At 35.5% G+C, this 27,782-nt stretch overlaps 2 protein-coding genes across 3 annotated transcripts in view; one reads left to right on the top strand and one right to left on the bottom strand.

Moving 5' to 3' along the window:
• LOC101888173 (beta-1-syntrophin) overlaps positions 1–27,782 on the bottom strand; it is a 60,215-nt gene that overhangs the window by 4,297 nt on the left and 28,136 nt on the right. For both annotated transcript variants that reach the window (XM_011298087.3, XM_011298086.3), the window contains exons 5-9: positions 17,467–17,676; positions 10,308–10,612; positions 9,888–9,973; positions 562–670; positions 67–420 (exon numbers count right to left, since the gene is read on the bottom strand). In XM_011298087.3, the coding sequence (XP_011296389.1) occupies positions 67–420; positions 562–670; positions 9,888–9,973; positions 10,308–10,612; positions 17,467–17,676 (1,064 nt within the window). The remainder of the gene's footprint in view (positions 1–66; positions 421–561; positions 671–9,887; positions 9,974–10,307; positions 10,613–17,466; positions 17,677–27,782) is intronic.
• Positions 3,198–4,786, top strand: LOC131803109 (uncharacterized). Its single transcript, XM_059124135.1, has 3 exons — positions 3,198–3,500; positions 3,647–3,908; positions 4,688–4,786. The coding sequence occupies exons 1-3, from the start codon at positions 3,275–3,277 to the stop codon at positions 4,734–4,736; spliced, it is 537 nt and encodes a 178-aa protein (XP_058980118.1). The 5' UTR covers positions 3,198–3,274; the 3' UTR covers positions 4,737–4,786.

A 27,782-nucleotide genomic window follows, 5' to 3' on the forward strand; every position in this document is an offset into this window, starting at 1 on the left:
AATAAAGACCACATTACCCCTTTCTTTTTAACAAAAAGAATATTTTTTTCATAAACTACTACTTACAATTTCACCATCATCGCCGAAATCCAAAAATAACATCCGGTTCCCATCGTCTGCCGAACCGCGCAACTTGTCAAAGGGAAATTGCCACAGTTGAGTCTTCGTTTGGGCCGGTGCCGCATAGCCGCATTCGTACAGACAAAAGCCACGATTCAGATGCACAACCAATTGACACTGCCTGCCCTGGTACAGGCAACGGAACGAGAATTCACGCTGATAGTTGACCGCATTATGGGAGCCTTGAACCAGGGCACGGGCCCAGGCGGCCATATCACGATGGGTCTCCGAACGCAACCAATAGACCAGAACACCACGTGTTGTGCCGCATCTAATGCAGAACACCGTCGATTGTTGTCCCTGTTTTTAGTTTTTGTTTTTTGTTTTGTTTGGAGGAGAAAGCAACAACAAAATGAGCACACAATGAAAACAAAATGCCGTTAAGAGAAATTTCTAGCTGGCCAAAAGGTTGAAGGTTGCTGTTGTTATTGTTTTACTTACATTCAAAGAAGAATTATTGCCGGCACCTGCCAATCTGGTTGTGGCCAATGCAAAACTTTCCAAAGGTCGACCCCAGGCTTCCACCGACCATGGTGCACTTTCGTATATCCTAAAGCATTGTTGGCAGCAGAGGCAGCGAGCGGGGGAAAGGCATAAAATAAACGACGAAATATATTAAAACAAAAACAGGATAAAGTTGAATAGATGAATAAAACAAAAATGAAGGAATGAATGGAAAATAAGGTTACACATAAATTACATTTTGCTGAAACAAAACTTCAAAAGCATGACCAGCAGAAATATAACCCACAAACGCCAAATGCGGGGATTCCATAAAAAAATTGTTGGGATTTAGGCTATTAGAGCAGTATATTATAAAAATTTGCTTTAAATGGCCATCAATTATAAAATGTTATATATTTTTCTTAAAGAAGACATAAGTTATAACCCCCATGAAGTCAAAGATAATTTAAAAACCACATTGAAATTAGGTTAGATATACTTAAGAGTAAACATTATTAGATATAATGAGTTGCGTGCCTTTGGCAAGTCAAGGAAAATATTTTGGACAATATAAAATAGGCGTTAATTTGATACCTTTCACCACGAGAAAAAATAAATCCTTTGAAAATAGCAGTATCGAAATTCAATATTCGAGAGAATTCGATCTCACATTCGATACGTTTAGGCCCACATCATCGAAATGATCTCTCAAATTCGAGTAGAGAGTAAAATTTGCCAAATTGGAGGGGGACTCTCACACTTATTTTGCAAACAGAAGTACTTTCTAGTACTCCCACATAAAACAAAAAAAAAAAACTCGTTTACAAATATTTTTCACTTGCTACTAAAATTGAACAAATCTCAAATGTGATTACATCAGATGGACGTACAGACAAATTTGACCAAACAGGGAAAATCTCTTACTTTTACGATTTTTGCAAAATTCCTGTATTACCTCAAAAGTGAAGCATTTACATTAATATTTCATTTAACGAAGAAACACTTTATATCTCATATCAGATTACCAGGACACGATACAAACATTTCAAAGTTTTTTTTCTATCTACACGCAGAAAAATATATGTTAGAAATATGTTTGGATCCAAACATATATTTGTTTGGGACTGGTTGCAAACAAATATATTTTTGGATGCAAACATAATTTGTTTCGGTGCAAACAAATATTTGTTTGCAACATTTTGTAACATAACTCAATTTTATTTGTTAGGTACCAACATATTTTATATGTTAGAACATATTTTTTTATGGGTGCGGAGAGGATTTTTTTCAAAGAGCTAAACAACAGAGCTCTCGATTACTTTTGAATTGGTGTTATAGGTGACTTAAAAGAAGACAGGAGGGTGAGAAGTCTGTTTTTGCGTTGATGATGTGTTGGCTTGGTTGGCCGCACAACAAAGCAGAACCGAAACATTTTTTGCTCTCTTCCAAATATAACTGTAAATAGAAGTTGTATGTATGCATGAACATTAGTAAGAAGTAACGTCTCAGCAACAACTAGAAAATACACACCGCACAACAACAACAACGAAAAAACTTTTTGCATGTTTTTTCGTTGCTGTTGTGCGGTGTGAATTTTCTAGTTGTTGCTGAGACGTTACTTCTTACTAATGTTCATGCATACATACATACATGCGTTTTTCGCATTAACACCGACATATATACAGAGGAGTCAATTTTTTTGTGTGTTGTTGTTGTAACGTTTTCTTTCTCAAGTAGGCATTTTTTGGTGCATGGACAATAGAAAAGAAATAAACGTCTCAGCAACAGTTTCCATCCCTCTTGCCGCGCACACACCACACATAGTTACAGCAGCGATCGGCAGTGTTTGCTTGGTGAGAGCAAAAGAGCGTAACATTGGCGCGTGTCTCAAGTTGAGATGGGATGGAAACTGTTGCTGAGACGTTTATTTCTTTTCTATTGTCCATGCACCAAAAAATGCCAACAACAACACACAAAGAGCTGTTTGGATGTTTTTTTGTTGCTGAGACGTTGCTTCTTACTAATGTTCATGCATACATACATGCGTTTTTCGCATACACACCGATTTGCTTGATGAGAACAAAAGAGCGTAACATTTGCGCGAGTTAACTTCCGTACCGCCGAGAAATCAGAAAACAAGAATTATTCTGTTTTAGATGCCAAATACAACTGATCTTTATTCAAAAAATTCTTATATTTAAGTGATTTTACAATTATTGATTTTTCTTAGAGTTAACAAAGAACAAAGAAACATAAAATCTAGAGCTATCAAGAAAAATACTTAAGCTAAAAATTTGTATTGGGTACAGTAAAAGTAAACATTTCTTTTTGGGTTATTTCCGTCGTAGTTTTATTACTAGTGTTGTTATTGTGATGTTGAAGTGGAGAATTATTGCTGACGAAATAATGTCAACAATATTGGTGTTAGCTCTTTGGTGCTTATGACAATGTTGTAACTAATAATGATGTTAATAATAATGATATTAATAATAATGATGTTAATAATAATGATGTTAATAATAATGGTGTTAATAATAATGATGTTATTAATAAATGAGGTTGTGGTTGAAAATAATGAACTTAATAATAATGTTGTTTATTGGTGGCTGTAGGTAACTCGCGTGTCTCATGTTGGCATTCTGGTTGTGTTCTTTTTTTATTCTTTTTATTTGTTTTGTGCCTTCGCGTCGTGTCACAAGTGTTGTAATAAATGTTGATACCAACTGTTTTGGGGGAAGACAAATTATTTGTCGAAGCGCCGGAGCCTTTAAATCTACAAAGCTTTATAAAAGCAGCCAAATTAGAGTTAAAAATTGATGCCTCAAGAAAAATAACAGCCTTAGAGTTTGGTGCAACCATTAAAGAAGACCAGTTTGAAAAAGTAATTCATCAATATATGTCAACACCTACTTTTCATATTGAGTTGCAATTTGGAGGTAAGTACACTGGATTTACAGGCTGTTTCTTTATGTCGGAACAAAAAAAATTTCGTTTCAAAATAAAGAAACAGGCTGTTAATATTTTTTTCTTTTTTTAAATAATATATTTCTTTTTTTAAATAATATATTTAATTTTCATTTAGACTCCGTTCGATCAGTGGCATCAGCATCGACAGTTAGTAGCACTCTATCGGAGTGTGAATCCGTAGGTGGTTTTGGGGATCTTACCCCAAAAACAAATGTTATTTCAACTTTAAAGACTGACATAGAGTCCATCAAGTCAATTCCGGCTATCAACAAAATATGGAGAATTTTTATTGCCGAAAAACGCCTGCAAAATAAAGATAGGGTGAATATTTCGAAGGCCCTTATTGACGAATGTCTAAAAGAAGACCCTAACAGATTGTAAGTATTTTACTTTATTGAAAAAATAGTGATTGTAATAAAAGGAAAAATAATAAATTAATAAATAAAAATAATAACAAATATTAAGAATAATATTAATAATAATAAATTAAAAAATTAATATAAAATAAAAGTTTTATGAAAACTGGCACGATATAAATTATAAACTTATTAACAAATGTTTATTTTATTTTATCAATAACAACAATATATTATTTATAAAAATTAAAACATAATAAATTAATATTAGAAACATAAGAATAATTTTAAGCATAATAAAAATTGTAATAATTAAAATAATAAAATAATATCAGTAATAAAAAATTGTTAAAAATAATAATATTAAAATAAAAATTCTAATTATAAAGATATTAAAGAAAATAAAAAACTATGTTTCAGTATAAATTATTTATTTTCTTTAATATTTTTATAATTAGAATTTTTATTTTAATATTATTATTTTTAACAATTTTTTATTACTGATATTATTTTATTATTTTAATTATTACAATTTTTATTATGCTTAAAATTATTCTTATGTTTCTAATATTAATTTATTATGTTTTAATTTTTATAAATAATATATTGTTGTTATTGATAAAATAAAAATGTGTTAATAATTTAATATTAATTATTAATATCAATATTTTTATTGATTTTAATCAGTTTTATTATTATTTTTTTTAGTATTTGCAAAAGTTTTATATTTTTTTGCTTTTATTATTTTTTAATACTTCAATAATTATTGTTATTTATTTATTAAAAAAAATATCTTTCAGACTTAAACGTGAAGATTTTGAAGTTCTGAAGTTATATTATATATTATAATATGTATGAATTTCTTTTATGTTAAATAAAATGTGAATATCAAAAATTGATTTTAAAACTAGTTTGCATTATGGTTGAATTATATCTGCAGTAAGTATACAAATAGACCCAATCATAAATTTATGTTTGCACCCCAATATATATTATGTTTGGACCCAAACATAAATTATATCTAGGTCCAAACACAACTTATGTTTGGACCCAAACATAAGTTTGTTTCCAGTCAAACATACATTATGTTTGGATCTAAACATAAATTATGTTTGCACCCAAACATAAATTATGTTTGCACCCGAACAAAAAATATGTTTGGACCCAAACATTAATTATGTTTGGACCCAAACATTAATTATGTTTGGACCCAAACATTAATTATGTTTGGACCCAAACATAATTTGTTTGCAGCACCCAAACATATGTTATGTTTGGGAATGTTTGCAAACATATATTTGTTTGCTGCAAAATATGTTTGGGACATATGTTAGAGAGGCTTATATTTTTTTGCGTGTACATGTCAGCAATATCTCAGAGCAAAATTATTGGGATACTGTCAATCACATATTTTCCTCTCATTCCCAAAGGGTTACAGCCAGCTGTCAAAATTGAATGACAGAAAACATCAAAAGATAAAACAATAAAAATATATATTTTAAATGGCTATAAGGATATTATTTTACGATCGAAAAATAGAAGAACCCTTTTTATTGAAATGTCTCCAAGGCAATTTAAGCGTTTCTTTTTTTTCGTTACATTTCTTTTTGTTGTTAAACAAACTTTTGGATATTTAACATTTTTCTTTTTCTTTCTGAAAAAATTCCCGCATTATTGCTAAAGCAGCAGCGGCGGCGCCCTAAGATAAGAAGTTCTACACAACAAAATAATATTCATTAATCTTGTACAGATTTATTTCATTGGATTTTTGGCCTTTGGCTTTGTATCATTTGCTGCGCCCAAAGTACTTTTCCAACTTGTTTTGCTCTTTTTTTCAATGCTTTTTTTGGTGATCCAACTTTTTTCTTCTTCTTCCTCTTCATTGGTGTTACTGCTGCCAATACGTGTTATTAACTTCAGTCGTTTTGTCAAGGCAACTGTTATTATTTTTTTCTCGTTGTATTTGCTTTTCTTCTCCACAGAGAGCTCATCAATCAATGACAAATTAGCTCCTTATTTCCCTAAACACAAAAACAAAAGATTTGTGTCATGCACACCACACCAACACCAATGGCAATAGCAATATTACAACAAAAAAACAAACAAATATTTTGTTGTCAGCGAAAAAAAGGAGATGATTATTTCCAATTGTTTGTTATTGTTGTTATTCTATGCTTAAGGATTTGTGTTGTTGGGGTTTTTATTTATTTCCATTTCTTTTGTTATTTTGCATTAAACAACAACAAGAACAACAACAACGACACATTTCTTTCGTTGAGCCATTGTTTTGTGTTTTGTTGATTACATGTCTTGCTCTCCCTACCACTCTTTTGTAAATTTCACTCCTGCTCTCTTTTTTATTTCTTTGGAATGCTGACATGCCATTCCAACAACACTCGGCAAATTCTCAACGGGAAATGCAGTATTTTTCAGGTTTTTTATTTCCTTTATTTGCTTTGCCGAGTGGGGGAGAGGGGGGTAGAATCTCCCACAGAGAATATGTGTGATCTCTTATCTGTCTTTTTTTTATATTCCAAGTTATTGATGGCTCTATGTGTGTGTGAGTGCGTGTGTGTGTTCATCTGGGCTATGAATAAATCTATGCCCATTTAAAGTTCTTGTCATTCTGATGTGGTTTATGAGAATTTTCTCCAATATTCAAGTGTGGATGTGTGTGTGCGGGCAGGGTATAGAATCTTTTTTGACACATGTCGTTTATTTGCCAGTTGTGTGTTTTTTCTGCAACTCTCCTCCTGCTCACTTGTCATCTGCATATCGTCAATGGGCAATAACTAAGAATTGAAATATTCAAAAGTGACAAAAAAAATTGAAAACTGCAAATAACAATTTCCCGCAATTTGACTTTTCAGCAAGAAATTTGTTTAGATGCATTCAGCTCAGTGCATGTGTGTGGGCAGACAGATAAACTTGCAAAAAAGTATTAGAAGCAGATGTCAAGGAAGGAAGGTTGGAGTAGATCAGGAACTTTTTGAAGGGGATGGAGTACAAGGTTACTGGGAAAATTTTTGTTTTAAAATATATGCATGTTTTTTTTTTTTTTTTTTTTTTTTTTTGAATAAAAAAAAATAAATAAATTTACCCTCAAATTTGTCTATTAAAAAGAGGTATAAATATGATCGGTGATGAGACCTTAAGGTCCTCTCTAGGAAAAAGAACTCCATAAACTTATATAGGCAAAAGAAGACCCCATGGGTTCTATAGGCATTAGAAATCTATATCATATTTAAGCTAAAGAATGCATCAAGGCCTGCAAAGGGCAACAGAAGCCCTCAAGATCTTCCATTGACAATAAAATGCCTCAGTCTCTTAAAGAAGACCTCAGGATAGACGATAGAGGACGTCAAAGGTTTTCTACAGGCAATGGAAGATCTCATGGTCAACCAATAGATAATAGAAGAGGTCTTCTAGAGGTGGTATATGACCTCTAGGATTTCAGTAGCCAATATAGGGACTCGAATTTATCTAGAGGCAGCATATGACTTCTAGGTCTTCTAGGTCGCTATGACTAGAGGTTTTCTACAGATAAAAAAAGTTAAATGGAATCAGCCAATATTCTTTTATTGCATTATGAAACCTTGACCCTTGATAGGAGAGGTTCCGAAGGAATGGTCCAACATTATAAGCTTTGAAAATTGTTACCCTTTGTAGGAGAGATATCAGAAGAGGTGGGCCGATATCTATAATCTTTATAACATATCTTCTGTGGCAAGAGATATTTGGATGTGCGAAATTCGAAAGAATCAGATGCTTATTTCGTGTTTGTGAGAGTTTTAATTATTCGAAATGTTGACCCATTTTGTGTTAGGTACCAGAAGAAATAGTCCGATTTTGTTCATCTTCATAACAGATCTTGTGTTGATAGAAGCATTGTGATAGCCCAAGTTTGAAAGTAATTCGATGCTGATTTCGCGTCTTATGAGCTTAATGGCTATTTCAAATTTTGACCCGTTGTGTGGGAGGTACTAGAAGAAGTGGTCCATTCAATCCGTGCTTCATACATGACCTTTTGTTAGTGGAAATATTGAAATGTGCAAAATGTGAAGATAATCGGACTCTTAGTTCACATTTTATAGGAGTTATAATTATTCAAAATGTTGACCTTTTGTGGGGGAGGTACCAGAAGGAGTCGTCCGATATCTACCATCTACACACCAGTTCTTGCTTAAGTAGAAATATTGGGATGTGTGAGATTTTAAAAGAATCGGGTGTTCATTTCGAGTTTTTGACCCTTTGTGGGAGAGGTACTTGATGGAGTGGGCCGACATTGTCCATTTTCGTACCGAACCCGGAACTAATAAATATTAAGATATGCAAAGTTGGAGCAAAATCGGATGGCCCTTTCTCTTTTTATGCAAGATCCATGGTCTCCTATAGGAAATAGAAGACCTTAAGGTCTCCCGTTGGTAAAATAGGACCTCAAGGTCTTCTCAAAGGAATGGAAGCCCCCAATGATTTATATAGGCGACAAAAAATCTCAAGGTTTTCAATAGACAATATGGAAATATAGGGTCTTCTATAGGCAAAATAGGACCACAATGTCTTCTTTAGCAATAAAAGACCTCAAGGTCTTGGTGATGTAAAAAAATAGATTTTCTCTTCAAATTTTATTCCAAAATAAAATTTTGATTTGAGTTCACATCTTGCTCTTTCTCAGGATTCTGGTGCATTTTTGTTGATGTTTTTAAAATACAAAAATGTTTCCCTCTTCCTTATTAACCCAACATTATCGAAAACACCCTCCAAAATCATCATCCTCATCAATATGTGAACATTGTATATTGCCTTAATAATGCTGACAACCCAACAACAACAAAAACTAAGAGAAATAAAAAAGCGAAAAATTTTACCAATGCTAACGAAGAACATTTGACATATTGTCTGTTACATGGAAAAATATACAACAATCTCAAATGATAACAATAAAAATAATAATAATAATGCTCATGCATATATATGAGCCCTTCAAGTGCACAGACACATACACACACACCCGTGCACACACACATGCACAGACAAATAAAATATCAGTTCTATCTTCCGGCAACAAAAAAAAACTCTGCCAGATGAACATCTGGACATATTTCTTCGTCTGACTTTTGTTATCGGCAGCCGCACAACAGCAGGAATGGCAGCAGCAGCAAAAAAATCCAATAAAGTATTTTCGTATGGTTATAAACATGGCCTCACACTGTAACCGCACACACACACGCACGCACACAACGAAATAGTTTTCACTTGTTATCTGAGATTTGTCAACAACAGGAATTTCATTTGCCAGCCCTCATTGTCAAGAGGTTAAATAACTTTTTCCATACAAAAACAACAGAAACAACCACATCGGCATCGACACTGCCGACTGTTTGCAGGAACTTTTAATTTAATATCCAGCAAAAGGCCAATGTGTTAATGTTGACAAGGAAATGTGTAAATGTGGAGACATTTTTCTTGCTGACAAAGGGAAATTCTTCAGATGGTGTTTTTTTTTTTTTTTGTTTTTGTAGGTCGTATTGAAAGATAAAAAAAAGTGAAGTAGCACAATTATACGGTCAAAAGTTCAGATTATATGGGGGAAGCCAATGGATTTAGGAGGAGAATAATGGGCAATAAGGAAATAATAATAAAAAATATACATTTAATTATTTTTATAAATTATAATAATATTATAAAAATATAATAATTATAAAAAAAAAGTTGAATTTTTTCACAGCGTAATTATAATATTAATATTAAGAACTGACCCTCCTTTCGTATGATTACTGACATAGATCATACGCCACCCCCTATTCCTTCCTTGTTAAACCGAAAGAAATTTCATTACAAGTTCCTCAAAGAAAACTTGGCGTTGTTGTTGGTCATTTCTAATTTTCCTTGTCCTAACTCTTTCTTGCAAAAATCTCCTCTTTTAATAAAGGAAATGATGATGACAAAGTAGATGCTAAAACAAGATGAATAATGAGATGTAACATAAGAAGAACATACCTTAACTCACGTTCGGTTACAGCCACAAATATGGGTTGCCATTTATCATTTTCATCAGAACTTTCTGAACTAGAACGACCACTTGGCTGTAAAGGCAGAAAGAAAAAAAAAAATAGAAAAAGGGGAAAATGAAAAAAACTGCATAAAATTGAAAAAGAAAAAATGCAGGGTTTGGGAGGATGCCCATAGAAATGTGTAGGAGAAACAACTGAAGAACATAAGGGAAATCATACAAATGAAATGGAACATAATGGCATAAGGATGCCATAAACTGTTGGACTCCTCTTTGTCTTTGTCTTTGTCTTTGTCAAAGGAAGACCAGCCGCCATCTGAAAGTGATATTTAGAGGAGTCCCGGCGTCTGACTCAAAGTGCAAATTGAAAGCAACGAACAAGTCCATTAAAGTTATCTGCCACTTACCACTTCACCACCGCTGCCAGCACTTGTTGTGGTACCTGTCATGGCATTATTGCCCCCGCCTAGGCCACCGCTTGCATTGCTCGCCCCACTGCTGCCACTTAGGCGCCGGCTTAGCCAGCCAATATGTTTCAGTTCGCCGATGACATTCATTAAGGCTCGATTGGCTTCCACCAAAGCCCGTTGGGTTGAGCCGCTCATGGCACTGTGCAGGGCATTAAACCACACCAAAGCCTCGGCCGAATCGGCAGCGCGCAATATGCACGAATGTACGCCATCCGGCGAATGTAATTCCAAGCAGCGATTTTCTGAAATGGAAAAAAACAGACGAAATTTAAATAAGCCGCAGCAGCCATCATTACCGACATTTTTGCCTAATTCCTTTGAAATAAATTTCAAGTGACACATGTTTGTAACACTCCAAATTTTACACTCTCCCTCTCTCATTTCCCTTCCCCTCCCCCATCTGTGACAAACACTTCAAGTCTCCTTGTGGAGTCATTTTAGTGAAAATTTTTTTTTAATCATCATCGTCGTCGTTGTCGTCATCCCGCCGTCGTCTTCGTGATTTTGCGAAAAAAATACCCCAATAACAGAGTCAGGAAGGAAACAGGAACAGCAGCACCAGCAGCCAAGTCATTAAAATTTTAAGTTGCTATAACTTGAAGTAGCTTCGTTCCACTCCCGCTACACTTTGCATAAAATATAAGCCCCAGATGTTTCTCTCAAGTGGCAGCGTATTTTCCAGCCAAATTACAAGGCAGTCTGGCCATACAATTGAAAACCAGACTTGCTGGAGCACAAAAAATCGGGAGGAGAATTTTCAAATTTCAATTTTCCTCTGCTCACTGTTTGGCAAAATGTTGTTATTTTTCCAGAGTTGTTGATGTTCCGCTTGCTGTTGATGTTGTTGTTTTTGTTGTCATAGTTGTTGCCTTTATTGATGATGTTGCTTAGGTTGCTCTGGCTGTTCGTCGTATTTTTCCATTTTAATGCAACAGTCTTAGATACATAAGCTTGCCATAAAAATCCAAAAGGCAACAGCTTTCCGGTTTTAGTCAACCCTACACAAATGTGTGTGAGAGTGTGTGTGTGAGCGAAGAACTACAACATTGTAACATTGTCAAAATACACTCTATGGATACCAGTTTGGTTGGTGCCTCTCTATCAAATTCAGGATAAACTTAAACAGCAAGTGTATCATTCCCAATTGAGTCATAAAGAGAATGAATTCCTAGTGGATAACATTTTGGGAGATATATATTTAAAGGGAGAATATCTCAATGATAATGGTATTTTCATAAAAAAAAAATTGAGATTATTGAGTCAGGAATACATTCTACAAATATTCACAGACATTTTTTAAATGGAAGAGAATAGGGTCGGGCAGAGAGCCACACTTTTTTGTTCTCCTAATATGGTTACTCTCTCATTACACTGTATTTCCGGGGATTCTGATTGTGTGTGTGAAGAGAATTATGCCTATTGATGTAATTTTGAGAAAAACATTTGTGATTATCTGTAAATCAAAGTCTTTGAAGAGAGGAAGAGTTCATATAGTGGAAATTTTATATGTCTACAATGGATTGACTAGCCTCTAAAATTAGAGGAACTTTTTGTTGATCCCCTAGGAAGAGAGGGCCCTTTTCAAGTCTTTAGCGGAGTGAGTGCTTTCACCAGGGATAAAATACTATCTTCAAATCTTTCTTTGACATAAGTCATTTAACAGATTTAACAATTAGCGATGATCTAGAAATAAAAGTGCCTTTTGTTAGTCTAATATGGATAGATGTCCTTTATATGAGTTCGGCGATAAATCAGGTCTTTTAGGAATATAAACCTTCAATATAAATCCCAGGGATAGATATTTTTTTATAGTTGTTTTTAATGGAACTCGAACTTCACGCCTTCCATGTGGCTTCTTTGGAAAGAATACCTTCCTCCATAGAGAAAAAATCACATAGAAGCAGGGCTTGAATTTTCTCATTTTTTACCCTCGAGGGAAACATACTTGCGAGAGGGAGTGCTCCAAGAATAGGAGTTTTACACGATGTTTGTTATAAACTCTTAGTATATGGGGGAGCGCTCGCGATTTGCTCCTATTTGAAAAATAGAAGTGCTAGTCAAAATAATCGAAACAGGGTAAGACTGTATTCCCGCTATGGGCAGCCTCGAACGAAAAAGTATAAACAAAGCATTCTAAGATTTTCAACTGTCATTTACTTGTTAGGACCAGAGAGTATCTTACCATTACTTATGAATAAAATTTTAGCAAGGCTGTTGTATTCTAATATTAAAGTCGGGTGTGTTTTATGAGAAACATATTGGTTTTGCTTTGGACTGGGAGGCGATCGAGTACAAAAGCCAAGAAGAGAAAAACAGCAGAAACAAGCCGTTTTCCCACTTTACTTGAATTCGAGCGAGCATTTCGGATCTGTGCCAAGAATATATCCAAAATGATTTCCAAAGTGAAAATTACTTGATTGGTCCTCAAGGATAAAAGGCCCTTTGATAAATACGAAGTGCATCTTTTGGCCCTTCTTCTTTTAATAATTTTTTTGCGGATAATAGGCCTTTTATGGAAAAAAATATTCAGCATTATGTTCAAAATTCTGAAAGTGTGGTCCAAAAATCTTGTATTTTTTTAGGAAGTTTCTAGAGTAATGAGAGGAACGATATTCTATTTTTTATTTCTATCCATTGTCTGAATCATATGAGTCTTGTAGACAAGGTTTCTGTAGAAGGCTCTGCTCAGGACTTGTGGTAGAAAAATAATTTTTAGGATATCATTATAGGAAAGAACCTTATATATATCCTGCGAAATTTTCTTTGGAAATAAGGCTCTGCTTATAATTTGTGGTAGAAAATCATTTTTAGGGTTTAATTATCATTTATATAATCTGCAAAATGTTCTTTGAAAATAAGGTCTGCTGCAAGATTTTCACATATAGCAGCGTTAGCGCAGAGAGAAATACTTCAACGTCCCTTCATCACAGTTATGGCTCTGATGGTACATGAACATTTTTCATTAAAATAGCTGGAGCTATACTCTATAAGCTCGAATTTTTAGTTTCTCTAAATTTTCTCCCATCCCGATCATCGTGAATAACTCCAAACTAACCAACTCATCAATATTTAAAAAAAAGAATTTCTCATTTATTTCTCGATAGTTCATTTCTCTGATTATTAAAAATTACACTCACATGAGAGCATAATCGTTAATTAAGAACTCATTGTGTGTAATTAAATGTAAATGTTCCTCATTTCACCACACCACAATTTAATTACTTGACAATGAGAGACAAACTTTTTCCAAAATTTTTTGATATTTTGATTATACTCTCTTCTATCTATTTTTCGGAACAATCAAGACACATTTTATGGTCATTTGGCAGAGAATGTTCCTCAGGAAAAAAAAGAAAAACTTTCAAGTCCCTCGGCACTGTTGCGTACAAAAACACACAGTGGAATTGCACACTTAACGCTTGTCGGCAAACGACAAGGAAAGGGGGCGGAACTAAACTCTGGGCACAGCAGTGTGGGTGGATGTATGTGTGTGTGTGTGCGGACGTGTGTTTACAGACTTTGGGAATTAATTAAGTTTTCTTGTTGTTTGGGGAATATTTTAACATCCTGGTAGACAAACACACACTTACACACATGCAAACACTTACACACATACACATACTACAAATAGCAAATAAAGCATTAAATGCAGCATAATTTGAGGCTAAAAACTCTACAATTACACCATCAAACCACTTTGGCAAATATTTTGCTAGAGATGGAGAGAGGCAGAGAGAGAGCGGGGTTTATAAATTTTCAAAGGAAATACTAATGTCACACACATACTACTACGCCATGTAGTTTATGGGTTACATGCCTGGGCTTCGCTTATTGCACATATGGTGGGAAATTTGCTTTTCTAAAGCTGCAGGTACAACATAGCGCCGCCATTCCCCCTCTTTATGTCCGTATGCCTCTCTGTCTGTTTGTTTGACTGTTTGTTTGTTGTATTGAACAGGGAAATAAACTACGAGTTAAATGAGTTTGTTGTGTTATTCTTCCGCCTTCCGCCATGGCCCTCTAATGGGGAGGCCAACACTATAGTTGCCATACAAAAGTTAACCCTAATGATGTTGCCATTTTTCCCGGTACTGTGGTGCTGACGATGATGATGCCCAAGTTTTGAAACTTAAATTAAGTTACAAAACTCCTAACCCCTCCACGGCACATAGCTTCACATTGGACCAGCAAATTCGCATATTTGCACAAAGCTGTTGTTGAGTATACAACAGCTAGTACAACAACTATATAAATAACAAGGCTTTTGTTGGTGTGTGTGTGTGTGCGTATTTGTGCGAGGCAGCGAGTAAATTTATTTGCCTCCAACTACAACTAACTACTCTCCGTCGAAACACATAGCAAATCATATCGAATAACGATATTAAAACTTATTGCAAGTTTTGCAATTTAAGCAAAAAAAGTTTCTATTTCCATTTTTTAAGCTGAATTATGCGTACATAATCGATGACAGGTTGTATAAAACGATTAAAACTTTTCCATTTTCCCCCAACGTCGTCTGGTCTGCCTGCTCCCAACGCCCAGCCAGCCAGAGCAAAATAAAAATCAACTGTTACACATTTTGCCACCACTACCATCACCCCCACACCCACTGCAAGTCATGGAAACCATAAAGTTTCCGATGGTTTTTCAAGTTTTGATTTGTAGTTTCAGCATCAACAACAACAACAACGCCAACAACAAAAACAACACCAAAAAGAAATGCGAAGACAAAAACTGAGTTTCAGTTCCGAGGAAATCATAGTTAAGTCAACATATGTTACCCAGACCATGAATATATAGCCGCATTGCTCCAGCATGTCAAGATGTGTCAAAACAAATTTGTATCATCAGAAATAGTGGCGAGAGTGATATTTCGAAGTGTTTTTTTGTTCGTGTTGACTTTTTCCAAATTGATGACAATTTATGGGAGGTCAACGAAGAAAAGAGGGAAGGATTAAAGAAAAAACTTCTTTGAAAGGATTCTTTGTTTTTGGGTTTTAAATTCAATGTTTGTTTAGGTGGGACCTTAATGGATGGTTCTTTTGACAAGATGAACAAAAACTCAAAACTCACCAGACTCAAATTTATTAAACTTTTGGTCTGTTGCTTTAAGAAATAGAAAATGGTTTTTTTCTACAATTGAATATGAGAACCTGAAAAATTACCTCTCAGCGAAGAAGCCTCGAAAAGATTCAATAAAAAATATACAATTTTCTTGTTAAGGTATATGGCAATTGAACCCACTTCTAAACTTCTACAGAGCTCGAAGTATTAGAATCTGAGTATATGGTCAAACCTATATAAATGTCTTAAAAGAGTTTGGCCTATGAAGCAAAAAAATAGTTACTAGTTTTGATCTACAAGCCGAGTACTTTTACACCTCACTGGAATCTCACCAAGACCCAGAATAGGACAGTAAAATTATGAAAAAATTTGCCGCAACTTCAAAAAAGTGATAAATTTGAAGAAAAATGTAAACCACAATTGATTAAATTTTTTATGGTATATACAGGGTGAGATAAAAAAACTGCAACAAAGTTAAAGACCATAATTTTTAATTTTTTTTAAATTTATTGAATGAAAGCAAAAAATATCGCAAATAGCATCAAATTTTAGAAGAAGTTCGAATTGGTCAACTTTGGCACTAAGAATGGCCCTCAAACGGCCAATGAAACCGTCACACGCTGTCCGAATGTTGCTCTGCGGTATTTTGGTCCATTCCCGGCGAAGCGCTTGCTTGAGGTGATCGACACTTTGGTATTTTTTTGTGCCAACCTTGTTTTCCAATATACTCCAGACACAATAGTCCAACGGATTGGTATCCGAAGATTTTAATGGTCTTTGTGTGCTGTAAATGATGCGAGGAACCTCATTTTGTAGACATTGTAGGGTGGTACGTGCTGAGTGCGATGGTGCTGAGTCCTATTGGAAAGTCCAAGGTCTGCGGCCAAAATGTTTGCGTGCCCAAGGCATTAATACACCCTCCAGAATATTTTCGCGGTAATATTCGGCACTTATTCTGATGCCAAGGTCTATTAATACGAGCGGAGAGCGACCATCGGCTGTTATGGCGGCCCACACCATCACCATGACCGGCGCTTGAGTTCTGGAAGGTACACATTTTCAGCTGACCTCTTTGGCAAGTAAACGCGATCATTTTGTTTGTTTTCAAACTGCTGGACAGCGAATGTTTTCTCATCGGAGATCGGAGAAAACCAAATTCGGCAGTTCAATGGCTTTACCCCGAGCTCATTTTTCAATATTTGCCGAATGGAATATTTTTTGGTCACTGTGACGCGGGTTTTGATCAAGTCGCTTCTTAACTTTTCGAACCATTTCTGCTGATGTTGATGTTTTCTTCCGTCCAATTCCTTGACGTCCGGCTACGCTACCAGTATCACGGTAATGAGCGATGGTACTAGACACAAAAGATTTATTCACATTTAAATGCTGGAGTGCTCTAACGATAGCCACTTGTGGATTTCCAGCCGGTACCTCAGAGGTTCACTCTCCCAAACAATACTGTCTGTGGCTTGAGACATTCTTAGTAGAGGTAATCGTTTTGGGTAATAACAGCAAATTTTTTTATTTTATGACAACGCCATATTTTTATTCGTACTAAAATCTTCCAGTAGTGGGAAATATCCGCAGGTATTAAGCTATAAAGAGGTTCGTACTGAAGGTTTAACACCTAATATAAGTTTGGATTAAAACCTGACGTCTCCCGCTTATCTGGAAGGTAGCATGATGGGATTTCACGATTGTGGGTCAGAATTTACACAAATTTTCATATCATGAGCACCAACAATTTGTACAATTGGCTCGGAATCAACCTCGATTGGGTATGGGCAAAAATGGTCTCTCTTTAGGCCAAACTAAGGTAAATGTTTTATATGAACTATGAGGGTACACAGGTAGTGTCTAAAACCAACTGAAACTTCTAACCTTTTCGTCAACAAGTTCTTCTAGTTATTATTTCTATTCTAATTGCCTTGGGTACAGGGGTGCGTATTACCATTGACGTGACGTATACGCTAACGTAATGAATGGTATTTCCTCGAAATCCTAAGATTTGTATAAATTTTCTAAAACTCACCTGGATCGATATATTTTAAATTCCGTGCCAAGTGCGTTAACTGCAGCGGTATGTAGCGAGTATCAGCTCTGGGTGTTGTTTTCGGTGCAGGTGGAGAGGCCGATACCCCTGGTCCCAGGGGGCAAAGGAAGGCTCGTTGTAATTCCCAGCCAACCTCAGATATTATGCTGGCTTTTCTAAAGTAAGGGGTAACTTCTCGTAAAAATTTCACTGGAAAAACAAAAGAAAATTTAGAAAAAAATATTAATAAAAATAGACATAAATGATCATAAACATTATATTCGAAATATATATAAACAATAAAATATTGCGTTTTTTTCATAAATTGCTAAAAATAGGAATTTAATTACAACCGCGATTTCAGCCTCCATAAATTCATTTCACATTTTCACAAATCTAGCCAAGACATAATCGTTTTATATTCCCACACCTCCATAAATTCAATAACTTTTTCATTATTAAAATTAACCAAAAAAATTGGAACTACAACAAAAAAAAACAACAATTTATTGTCACAAATTTATGGCCATGTCTTTGGACAAACAATGCACCAGACTATCAATATTTTGTAGACAATTAATTTTATGGCATTTTTTGGCTATCAAATGCGGTAACTGAAATTTATGTGGCTCGTAACAATTTCCTAAATGTAAATGTGTGTGTGTGTGTGTGCGAGTGTGTGTATGGGTGTGCATTTATGTTAACAACAATTTAAAGGGAATTTAGTTTTACATGACGGCCAATAAAACCACTAAAACAAGCGGGGCAACAACTTTAAAACGGCAACTATTGTTGCTGCACTACCAAGGAAGAGGACAATAAGGAAGCGCAGCAGTGGAAATGGCTAGTAAACAATAAACCTCCAACACACACACAGAGACACATACACTCTGACATACATATAGACAAAGCAAATAGAAACTAGAAGACAACATAATGCCACATAAAGAGCCTTCGCGAGTGAAATTGAAACTTTAAACCTCAAATGGCGACAACGCTGAGAACAGCGCAGAGAAAAAAATGCAACAACAAGGACGAAGACAAGCTGGTGGAGCTCAATAACGACAACGACAACGATGATGATGACAATCACACAAGAATGCAACCAAAGCAGTTGAAACAAATATAGCCAAAACAACAGCAACAACAACACCAACACCAATATCTACAACAACAGGGCCAACGACAACGGCAATAATGTCAACGACAATGTTAACGTGTAAATTCATTATGTCTTCCGTTTGACTTCCCTTTGCAATATTAGCAGCGGCAACAGAGCGACAGCAGTGCCAACCGGCAATGACGAAAGACAGCAGCAGCAACAACAAGCCCACACCACACTTGCAGCTGTATCAACAGCAATGCCAGGCGAAAGAAACCCAAAGCTTGAAATGAGAAGAAGGAGCAAAAAAAAAACAACAAGCAACCTTGCATTTGGCTTGGAAAATTCAACTTTTCCGTTCCATTCCACTTCCACTGTGGGAAAAACACACACACACACGCACTCTCGTTCAAAAAGCACCCAATGTGTGTGTACGTGTGTGTGAGTGCAAACTAGCAAATTTAAACGCTAAAATAAGGCACGCGTCAATGCAATGCTAAATGTATTTCGAGCATGGTGGTGAGTGTGTGTGTGTGTGTGTGTGTGCACATGTGTATTCCGAAAATTAGTGTGCCAATGTTGAAGCCCAAAAATATGCTATACGAGAAGAGTGCAACAAACACACATTTAGCAACAGAACCACCAGTTCCTCCACTCGACATTAGCAGTAGAACTACAGCCAGTACATTATCAATGAATGACAGTCCGCACATACACACACATACACACTTATATGGCACTTGAGTGAGGCAAAATGAAATAGTATTGGAAAAGTGTATTATTACATTCAAGACTTAGGAAAAATGGAATAAAAATTTGAAAAAAAATCATAATTTTGAAAAATATGCATCTACAGTAACTGAAGGGGTTTGGAGGTGATTTTGGAAATACGGGGTAAGATAAAAAACCATCTTCAGACTGTTGTCATTTCTAAACCACTCGTCCGAAATTATCCCAGTGCCACCTCATTATATTGTTTATAAGCGTACAAAAGCATTTTGTTGAGAATTTTCCAGAAAAAAAGTTATTCGTGATGGAATTCAAGCTTAATGTTGTAATTTCTTTATATTTGGCTAGAAAACCACAAGTGGCTATCGTTAGAGCACTCCAGCATTTACCGTGATACTGGCAGCGTAGCCCGACGTCAAGGAAGTGGACGGAAGAAAACAGCAACAACAGCAGAAACGGTTCGAAAAGTAAAGAAGCGACTTGTGCCAGCGTCGCAGTGCCCGAAAAATGGCTCGTGTGCTGAACATATCGCATCGCAATATTCCATTCGGCAAATATTGAAATCTCGAACTTATTATATCCCCAACACATAGTGTTGTAGGGTATAATGAACTCGGGGTAAAGCCATTGAAATTCCAAAAAGGCAAGAACTTACACCACAAAAGAAAGAAAGGAGCTAAAGAGTTGATTCTCTTGGCAGAAAGTGGTGAACTGCCGAAATTGGTTTTCTCCGATTGGAAAACATTCGTTATCAAGCAGTTTGTAAAAAAATAAAATTATCGAGCTTACTTGCCAAAGATGTCAGCTGAAAATGAGCACCTTCGGTTGGCCACCAGAACTCAAGCGCCGGCCATGGTGATGGTGTGGGCCGCCATAATAGCCGATGGTCGCTCTCCGCTCGTATTAATCGACCGTTGACAATGGAATAAATGCCGAATATTATCGTGAAAATGTTCTGCAAGGTATATTTAAGCCTTGGCCACGCAAACATACTGGTCGCAGACCTTGGACATTCCAACAGAAATCACCACGATTGCACTCAGCACGCGCCACCCAATAATGGTTACAAAATTAGGTTCCTCGATTCATTTCCAGCCCACAATGGCCACCAAAATCTCCGGATACCAATCCGTTGGACTATTATGTCTGGAGTATTATGGAAAGTAAGGTTGGCACTAAAAAATACCAAAGTGTCGATCACCTCAAGCAAGCGATTCACTTCGGAATGGGGCAAAATACCGCAGTGCTGCATTGGGATAGCCTATGACGGTTTCATTGGCTGTTTGAAAGCCATAATTCGTGTCAAAGGTGACCAATTCGAACAAATCTAAACTTATTCTAAAATTTAAAGCTATTTCCGACATATTTTGCTTCCATTCAATAAAATTTAAAAAACATTAAAAATTATGTCGTTTGACTTTGTTGCAGTTTTTTTATCTCACCCTGTATATGCACTGAAATGTAAGTATTCAGAGGTATCTTAGTCGGAAAACTACTTAAAATTTTGAAGATGTGTGTGTGTGTGTCTTTTTTTGGTTTTTTTTTGCATTTCTTCTTTGATTATTGAAAAAAATTGCATTTTGTCACCAAGTATTTTATAACCTTTTCGTATTGTGGAATAATTTGGGTGGTTTTTGCAATACGAAATTTTATTTACCTTCGCGGACATTGTTATTTTGATGGCTTTATATTTTTCAATAAAATTTGTTAAAAATTTGGTATTTGAAGTGTGAAGTGAAGGACAACTATTCTCTCTGATAGATATTTGCCTACTCAGGTTCAGATTTCTAAGCGGAAAAAATTTAGCACTTACAGAATTTATATATTTGTATATGATTTTTCGAAGCCTCTTCAATCCCCCAGCAGCCCGGAGACTATTCAACTCCTATTGAAAATTTTTATAATATATTTTGACCCTAGGTCGTATAATTGCTAACATTACGTATACGCCACTCTAATACTTTACAAAAAAAAAATTATTTATTGATTTATATTAATTGTGCCCAAAAGCTTTAACTTTAAAGGTTCTTATATTCTGGTCCCTATACTGTCTTTCTATATGTGTGGATATGTGTATATGTGTGTGTGCGTTTGTGAATTTGAAAAAGGCTTTATTATTGGCATTGGTGGCAAATGGTGTTTGGTGACGTTGGTGTTGCAGCAGCAACAGCAGCAGCGGCTGCTTGTATTGCTGACTTTTAAAAAGGAAGTTCGAAAGCAAATTAGTTCCGCCAAACCACAAAACACACTCACAATTAGGCACACTCTCTCTTGCACACACAGACACTCTTTCGCACAGATACCGACACCAAACCAAATGCCTTGAAACGTTTGCAATTTGCCAACTTTTAAATAATTGTCATAATAATATGAAAATATGAGCATTTATGTTGTAGAGGTGCAGTCATGGCGGATGTTTAAGTGAAATGTTGTTATTAAAAAAATGTGGGTTTGAGCTCCCTCCCCTCTCGCTATCTCTTTCCTTCTGTCCCTTTCTGGAGGAAATATGATTGCAGTATTCGTCAGCAAAACCCAATTTTATATGTTGACAAATTTCTCTCGGTTTCCAGTATTTCACTAATACTCCAATGTTGTTGTTGCTGCTGTTGTTGCCCTGCACAAAACCATATTTTTTATCTCGCTGCGGAAGAAGGTCCTTTACATGGTGCGCCAGACCATGATGGCATAGCATGCCATGCCATGGTATCTTGGCAACTGCAATTACGCTGGCATTTGCATTTTCAGCGCAATATAGAAATAATAAAGCAACGAAGCAGCAGAAAAAACCAACAACAAGAACAACAACAACGGCCAGGCAACCTTTAAGAGCTGCTAGGTTTTTGGGCGGGTATTTGGCAGTAACGGCAGACCGGAAAAACATCATCAGACCAAAAACGTATAACTTTTGTGTGCAATATACGACTATTGCGTTTTTTAGTTCGTTTGCCGGGCTCGTTGGCGGGCTGGCGCTTCGATAACAACCAAATCTTGTGTTTCATTACTTTTTGGCCGAAGTACGGAGGAGAATGAATGAATGGTGAGTGGGGGTTCACCCAAATGATGGAATTCTTTGTCGCGGCGTTTATTTAAGAGTTGTCAAACAAACAGCAGTGCAAACAATGGTATTTATTGCAAAATATTTGGTGATTGCTTTCGGCCAATGGAGATTGGAGAAATAAGGATTTTTTTTAATAAAAATTTGGATATCAAAAGGAGGATGTAAAAAATAAGACAGATCGATATAATTCCATTTTGTTCAATAGCAATATGTAATAAAAATTATAAATGTAGAGCTAAAAATAAAATATACGTGTCGGCGTTTTGAAAGTTCCCAATCGTTCACATTTTTTGAAATTCTCCGATTAAAATTCCTTGGAACCCCTGCATTTTATGTATATGGTACCATCGACAATATTATTGAAAATAACACGAAAAATGTTAATCCTCAAGGGAATCACCAAAAGAGGTCTTTTTAGTCATTTTTTGGAAATATGATTAAAAATCGTCAAAAGTCTAAATCTTACCTTAGCACCAGAAATTGATAAATATTAAAAACACATTTTAAGTTTAAGAATATACAGAGTGAGAAAACTGCAACAAATCAAAAGCCATAATTTTTACATTTTTTTTTTAAATTTTATTGAATGATAGCAAAAAATGTCGGAAATAGCATTACTTTTTAGAATAAACTTAGATTTGTATGAATTGGTTACCTATGGCACGAATTATGTCCTTCAAACGGCCAATGAAACCGTCACACGCTGCCCGAATGTTGCTCTGCGGTATTTTGGTCCATTCCCAGCGAAGCGCTTGCTTGAGGTGATCGACACTTTAGTATTTTTTAGTGCCAACCTTGCTTCGCATAATACTCCAGACACAATAGTCCAACGGATTGGTATCCGGAGATTTTTGTGGCCATTGTGTGCCGCAAATGAAGCGAGGAATATAATTTTGTAATCATTCTTGGGTGGCGCGTGCTGAGTGCGATTGTGCTGAGTCCTGTTGCAATGTCCAAGGTCTGCGGCCAAAGTGTTTGCGTCCACAAGGCTTTAATACACCCTCCAGAATATTTCCGCGATAATATTCGGCATTTATTCTGATGCCACGGTCGATTAATACGGGCGGAGAGCGACCATTAGCTGTTATGACGGCCCACACAGTCACCATGGATGGCACTTGAACTCTGGTGGGCAATCGAAGGTGCACATTTCAGCTGACCTCTTTGGCAAGTAAACACGATCATTTTGTTTGTTCACATACTGCTGGACAACGAATGTTTTCTCATCGGAGATCGGAGAAAACCAAATTCGGCAGTTCACAACTTTCGGTCAAGCGAAGCAACTCTTTAGCTCTTTTGAATCTATTTTCTTTCTGTTGGGGTGTAAGTTCTTGCACTTTTTAGAATTTCAATGGCTTTACCCCGAGCTCATTTTTTCAATATTTGCCGAATGGAATATTGCTCAGCTCACGAGCCATTTTTCGGCCACTGCGACGTGGGTTTCGATCAAGTCGCTTCTTCACTTTTCGAACCATTTCTTCTGATGTTGCTGTTGTCTTCCGTCCACACCCTTGTCATCGGGCTACACTACCAGTATGACGAGCGATGGTACGAGACACAAAAGATTTATTCACATTTAAATGCTGGAGTACTCTAACGATAGCCACTTGTGGTTTTCCAGCTAAATATAAAAAATCACACTATCACGCTTGAATTCCATCACGAATAATTTTTTTTCAAAATGCTTTTGTACACTTGTCAACAATGTAATGAGCTGTCACTGGAATAATTTTAACAGCTGCCGGACAAGTGGCTTAGAAATGACAGCAGTCTGAAATTGGTAGCAGTTTTTTTCATCTCACCCTGTACTTCATGTGAGTTTATGCAAAATTCTCCCACAAAGCATCATTTTGGAAGAATGACATCAGAGTCAAAAATATTCTTCATCAAATTTTACTATGAATCGTTAAAGAAAAGAAACCTCTATTTCAATGATATCCGAAAAAAATATGTACATTAATGTTGCAAAAAAAAACACTAAAATATTTCCAACTTTTTAGATCATTTTTTCCTAGACTTTATATCGAGTTGATGCATGAAAGTAACATAAAATGTCGTTTTAGACAGAAAGTGTCAAAAGGACAAATGATCTACACAAAATTTCATTGTAAATCTCAGAGCAAACCATATACCGAAATCTAATAGTTTTTGAGAAATTTTCATTCAAATTTTGCATATGTTACAAATGATAGTCATGTTTTTACTTTTTACTGCTAAGTTTAAACATTTATCTCTTATCTCTCTTAATTCTTCATATTTTGGGAAAAGTGTCAGAGGAAGAAATATTCTAGATCGAATTTCAACGTGAGTTTCTGAACAAAAGAAATGTGTATACTCAATATTAACCATAAAAAAGAAGATTTCAAAATTTTGCATATAAATCATTGGTCAATTTTAAATTCGTTTTTTTTTATAAGAATTGTATGTTGGTTTTTTTAATATTGTTATAATATAGAATTCTCACATTTTCTCATTAATTCCGAAATAATATTTTAAATTTAAGCAGCCTCACTGATAAAAAGTATATTGTGTCGTATACGATGTGACAACACTCATACGCACCCATGTCGTGTGTTTCACTAAATACTTGAATGCTGCAAGAAATGATGAGTTTTTTTCCACCTCTTGGCTTCTTTATTTACGAGAGTTGCAAAACAAAACGTATTTATTGCAAAATATTTTGGTGGTTCTTTTGTCAGCCATGTTAACGTCGCCATAACAGCAGAATTTTTTTTCGTGTTTTTTTCTCTCGATTTGTTTTTCTTTTTTTTTTCTGGGGATTTGGCATTGTGGAAATGGATTATGTATCTTGTTGACTTGTTGGCCGGGTTTAACGACACAACCTTATAGTTATTTTCTCTGCCCCCATTCCCCTCCATCTCACCCACTCCCTGCCTGGTATCCATAAAATGAAAAACTTTTTAAATTAAAATACCGCACAATAAAAGTGTAAGAACGGAAAAGGACGCAACAATTTCCTGTGGCTTTTAAATTTTCTAGTGTTGCGGCGAACGTTGTTAATTATCAGCCTTAGCTATGGGTTTTTATCATTAAGTGTGGAAAACAAGGGTGCCCAGGGAAAACTCATCACCCACCCGGTGTTTAAATGATTTTGTGGTTGATATGTTCCGTCCGTTTCGTTCCATTCCGTTCCGCTTCCCAGCCTTGTAGTCTGTGTGCAAAATTCATGTTTAAAGTTTTAATGGAGGGGGTTTCTTTGGCATTTTTTTGGCCTTTTTCAAATTTTCAACTTGCCACCCAGTTAATTTTAATGTTGCTAAACGTGACAGAGAGACAGACAGACAGACAAATGTCTAACAAGACAGCACCAACAAGTGTTTACATTTTGCGTAAATTTCTAAGCTTCATACCTAATTTATGGTTGTTGCTTTTTTCTGTAATTTAAACCCTTTGTCGGAAGTCTGGGAAGGTATATTTATTAGAGAATTGGAATAAAATGTACCGAGGTATTGTAGGGCCAAGGAATTTGAAAGTAAAAGCGTTTTTCAGAAATGTAAAGACTGGAATCAATGATTTTGGGTTCAAAGAAAATATCTTCTTGGCAGAAAATGTTTGATGGAAATCATGTTCAGTATCCAGGAATTTCTGTAATTTATATCTATAGAAGACTGACAAAAGGTTTTCCATGCATAAAAGTTCTCAGTTCCCTAGAAAACCTGTAATCAATAAAATGTCAAAAAGAGGTTTTATACCCATAGAAGGTCTTCTATCTCAAAAATCTTAAAATGACATAGGGAAAATTTAAGCATGACACCGATATTTTATGACATCCCTAGTATATGAAACAGAAAAACAGAGTTCACCACAAAAAACGCTTATTTTCCTTTGCTCGCTTTAATTCTCATTGACATAAAAAAATAATTCATTAACCTTTTGTTTTGTTGTTGTTAATTTTTCCAATAATCCTTCATCAAATCCATCATAAATCCATAGATTCTCAATTCGTTGGTATTCGAAAAGGCAGCAGCAATTTTGCAGTTGACACCTCTTACCGCAAAAACCAACATGGCTTGGTTTTGCGAATTCAATTCATTATCAATAATTATCCATAAACCGAACGAATACGAGAGCGCGTATCTGTGTTTGTCTGGGCGGATTTAGATTCATTTGCCATGGATGTGTGTGTATGTGAGAGTTTGTGTGTGTGGCATGTGTGTGCACACATATGTGTGAATTTGGTAAATTGTACGACCATGACCATTAATTCCAACCATTCAATGTTTCTTTTCTAGTTTTTCAATTGTCAGAATGTGTGAGTATTTTGTATGTATATGTGTGTGTATGTGAGCACACACGCTTGCAGCCACAACCCAAGAGAATAGACAAATATATATCTACAAATTGGCAGATGGATGGATTAAAAGCATGCAAATGTGCCAGTAATTAAATGTAACGAACCAGCACACATACACACACATGAACGAGGAAGCATTGTACAAACACACATTCACTTATACATATGTATTGATCTATGCATGCATGAAGCATTAGCATTATTATTGATAGCATTTCAACAAATTAACAAATATCGATGATATGGAAGATTCATTGCATAAATTCCCAGATATAAAGACATGCCAATGTATGGACACACGCACACACACACATTAGCTGGCCAAAGTAATGGTTCTATGCACATACATATTTAAATACGTATGTGTGTGTGTGTTTATGGAGAATTAATATCCATCATAATGTTATTATTATGATTTTGAAGATAAATTTCACTTCTTATCAGGTTTTCATCCAATTTTCCTTATATTTACAAGTACACACACACACATGCATGCCTTTGACCACACATCATAATATGTAGACATATGTACACAGCAATCATCATCTGCCATTTAATAACTTAATAACCTGTATTCCCCTGGAAATGTTGTCGCTCAAAATTCGTCCAGCAAACATTTCCAAGTTTTATTGACTGTCATTAGTTTGTAATGGATAAATAAGTGCTATTTTATTATCAAGTACCACAAATTTTACTCTCTCACTCTCCCGCTCTCTCGAAATATTACCTTGTAAAATAAAAGCTAATCATAAGTCAGGATGATGGCAAACAAGAAAGAGTTCACCCAACATTTTTTTTTTTTTTTTGGGAATTCCCAAAGATGAATGACAGAGGATTTATTTATGTAAATATATGTGTGTGTGTGAGTATGATTTAGGTTTGGGTCTTTGCTACGCTACGAAATGAGTATGAGTGCTACAAGAACCAAATATTAATCATACGCCTGCTGTGTTGCCAAGGTGAAAATGAAATATTTGAACTATTAGAGAGTAAAGTGCCTTCCTTGGTCTGGCCCTGCTGACGATGATAAAAATGGGAAATTTATGGTTACCCAAACATAAACCTTTGACAATAAAATATATCAAAATACAAATATGAGCCATAATTTATTT

Source organism: Musca domestica, unplaced genomic scaffold (genome assembly GCF_030504385.1).
Source record: "Musca domestica strain aabys unplaced genomic scaffold, Musca_domestica.polishedcontigs.V.1.1 27, whole genome shotgun sequence".
Classification (NCBI taxonomy): domain Eukaryota; kingdom Metazoa; phylum Arthropoda; class Insecta; order Diptera; family Muscidae; genus Musca; species Musca domestica.

Bases quoted from the DNA above. Each gene is read 5' to 3' on its own strand.
- LOC131803109 (XM_059124135.1), top strand. From the start codon at position 3,275: ATGTTGATACCAACTGTTTTGGGGGAAGACAAATTATTTGTCGAAGCG. The intron at 3,501-3,646 runs GTAAGTACACTG...ATTTTCATTTAG, and splicing joins TATTGAGTTGCAATTTGGAG to ACTCCGTTCGATCAGTGGCA. The intron at 3,909-4,687 runs GTAAGTATTTTA...AATATCTTTCAG, and splicing joins AAAGAAGACCCTAACAGATT to ACTTAAACGTGAAGATTTTG.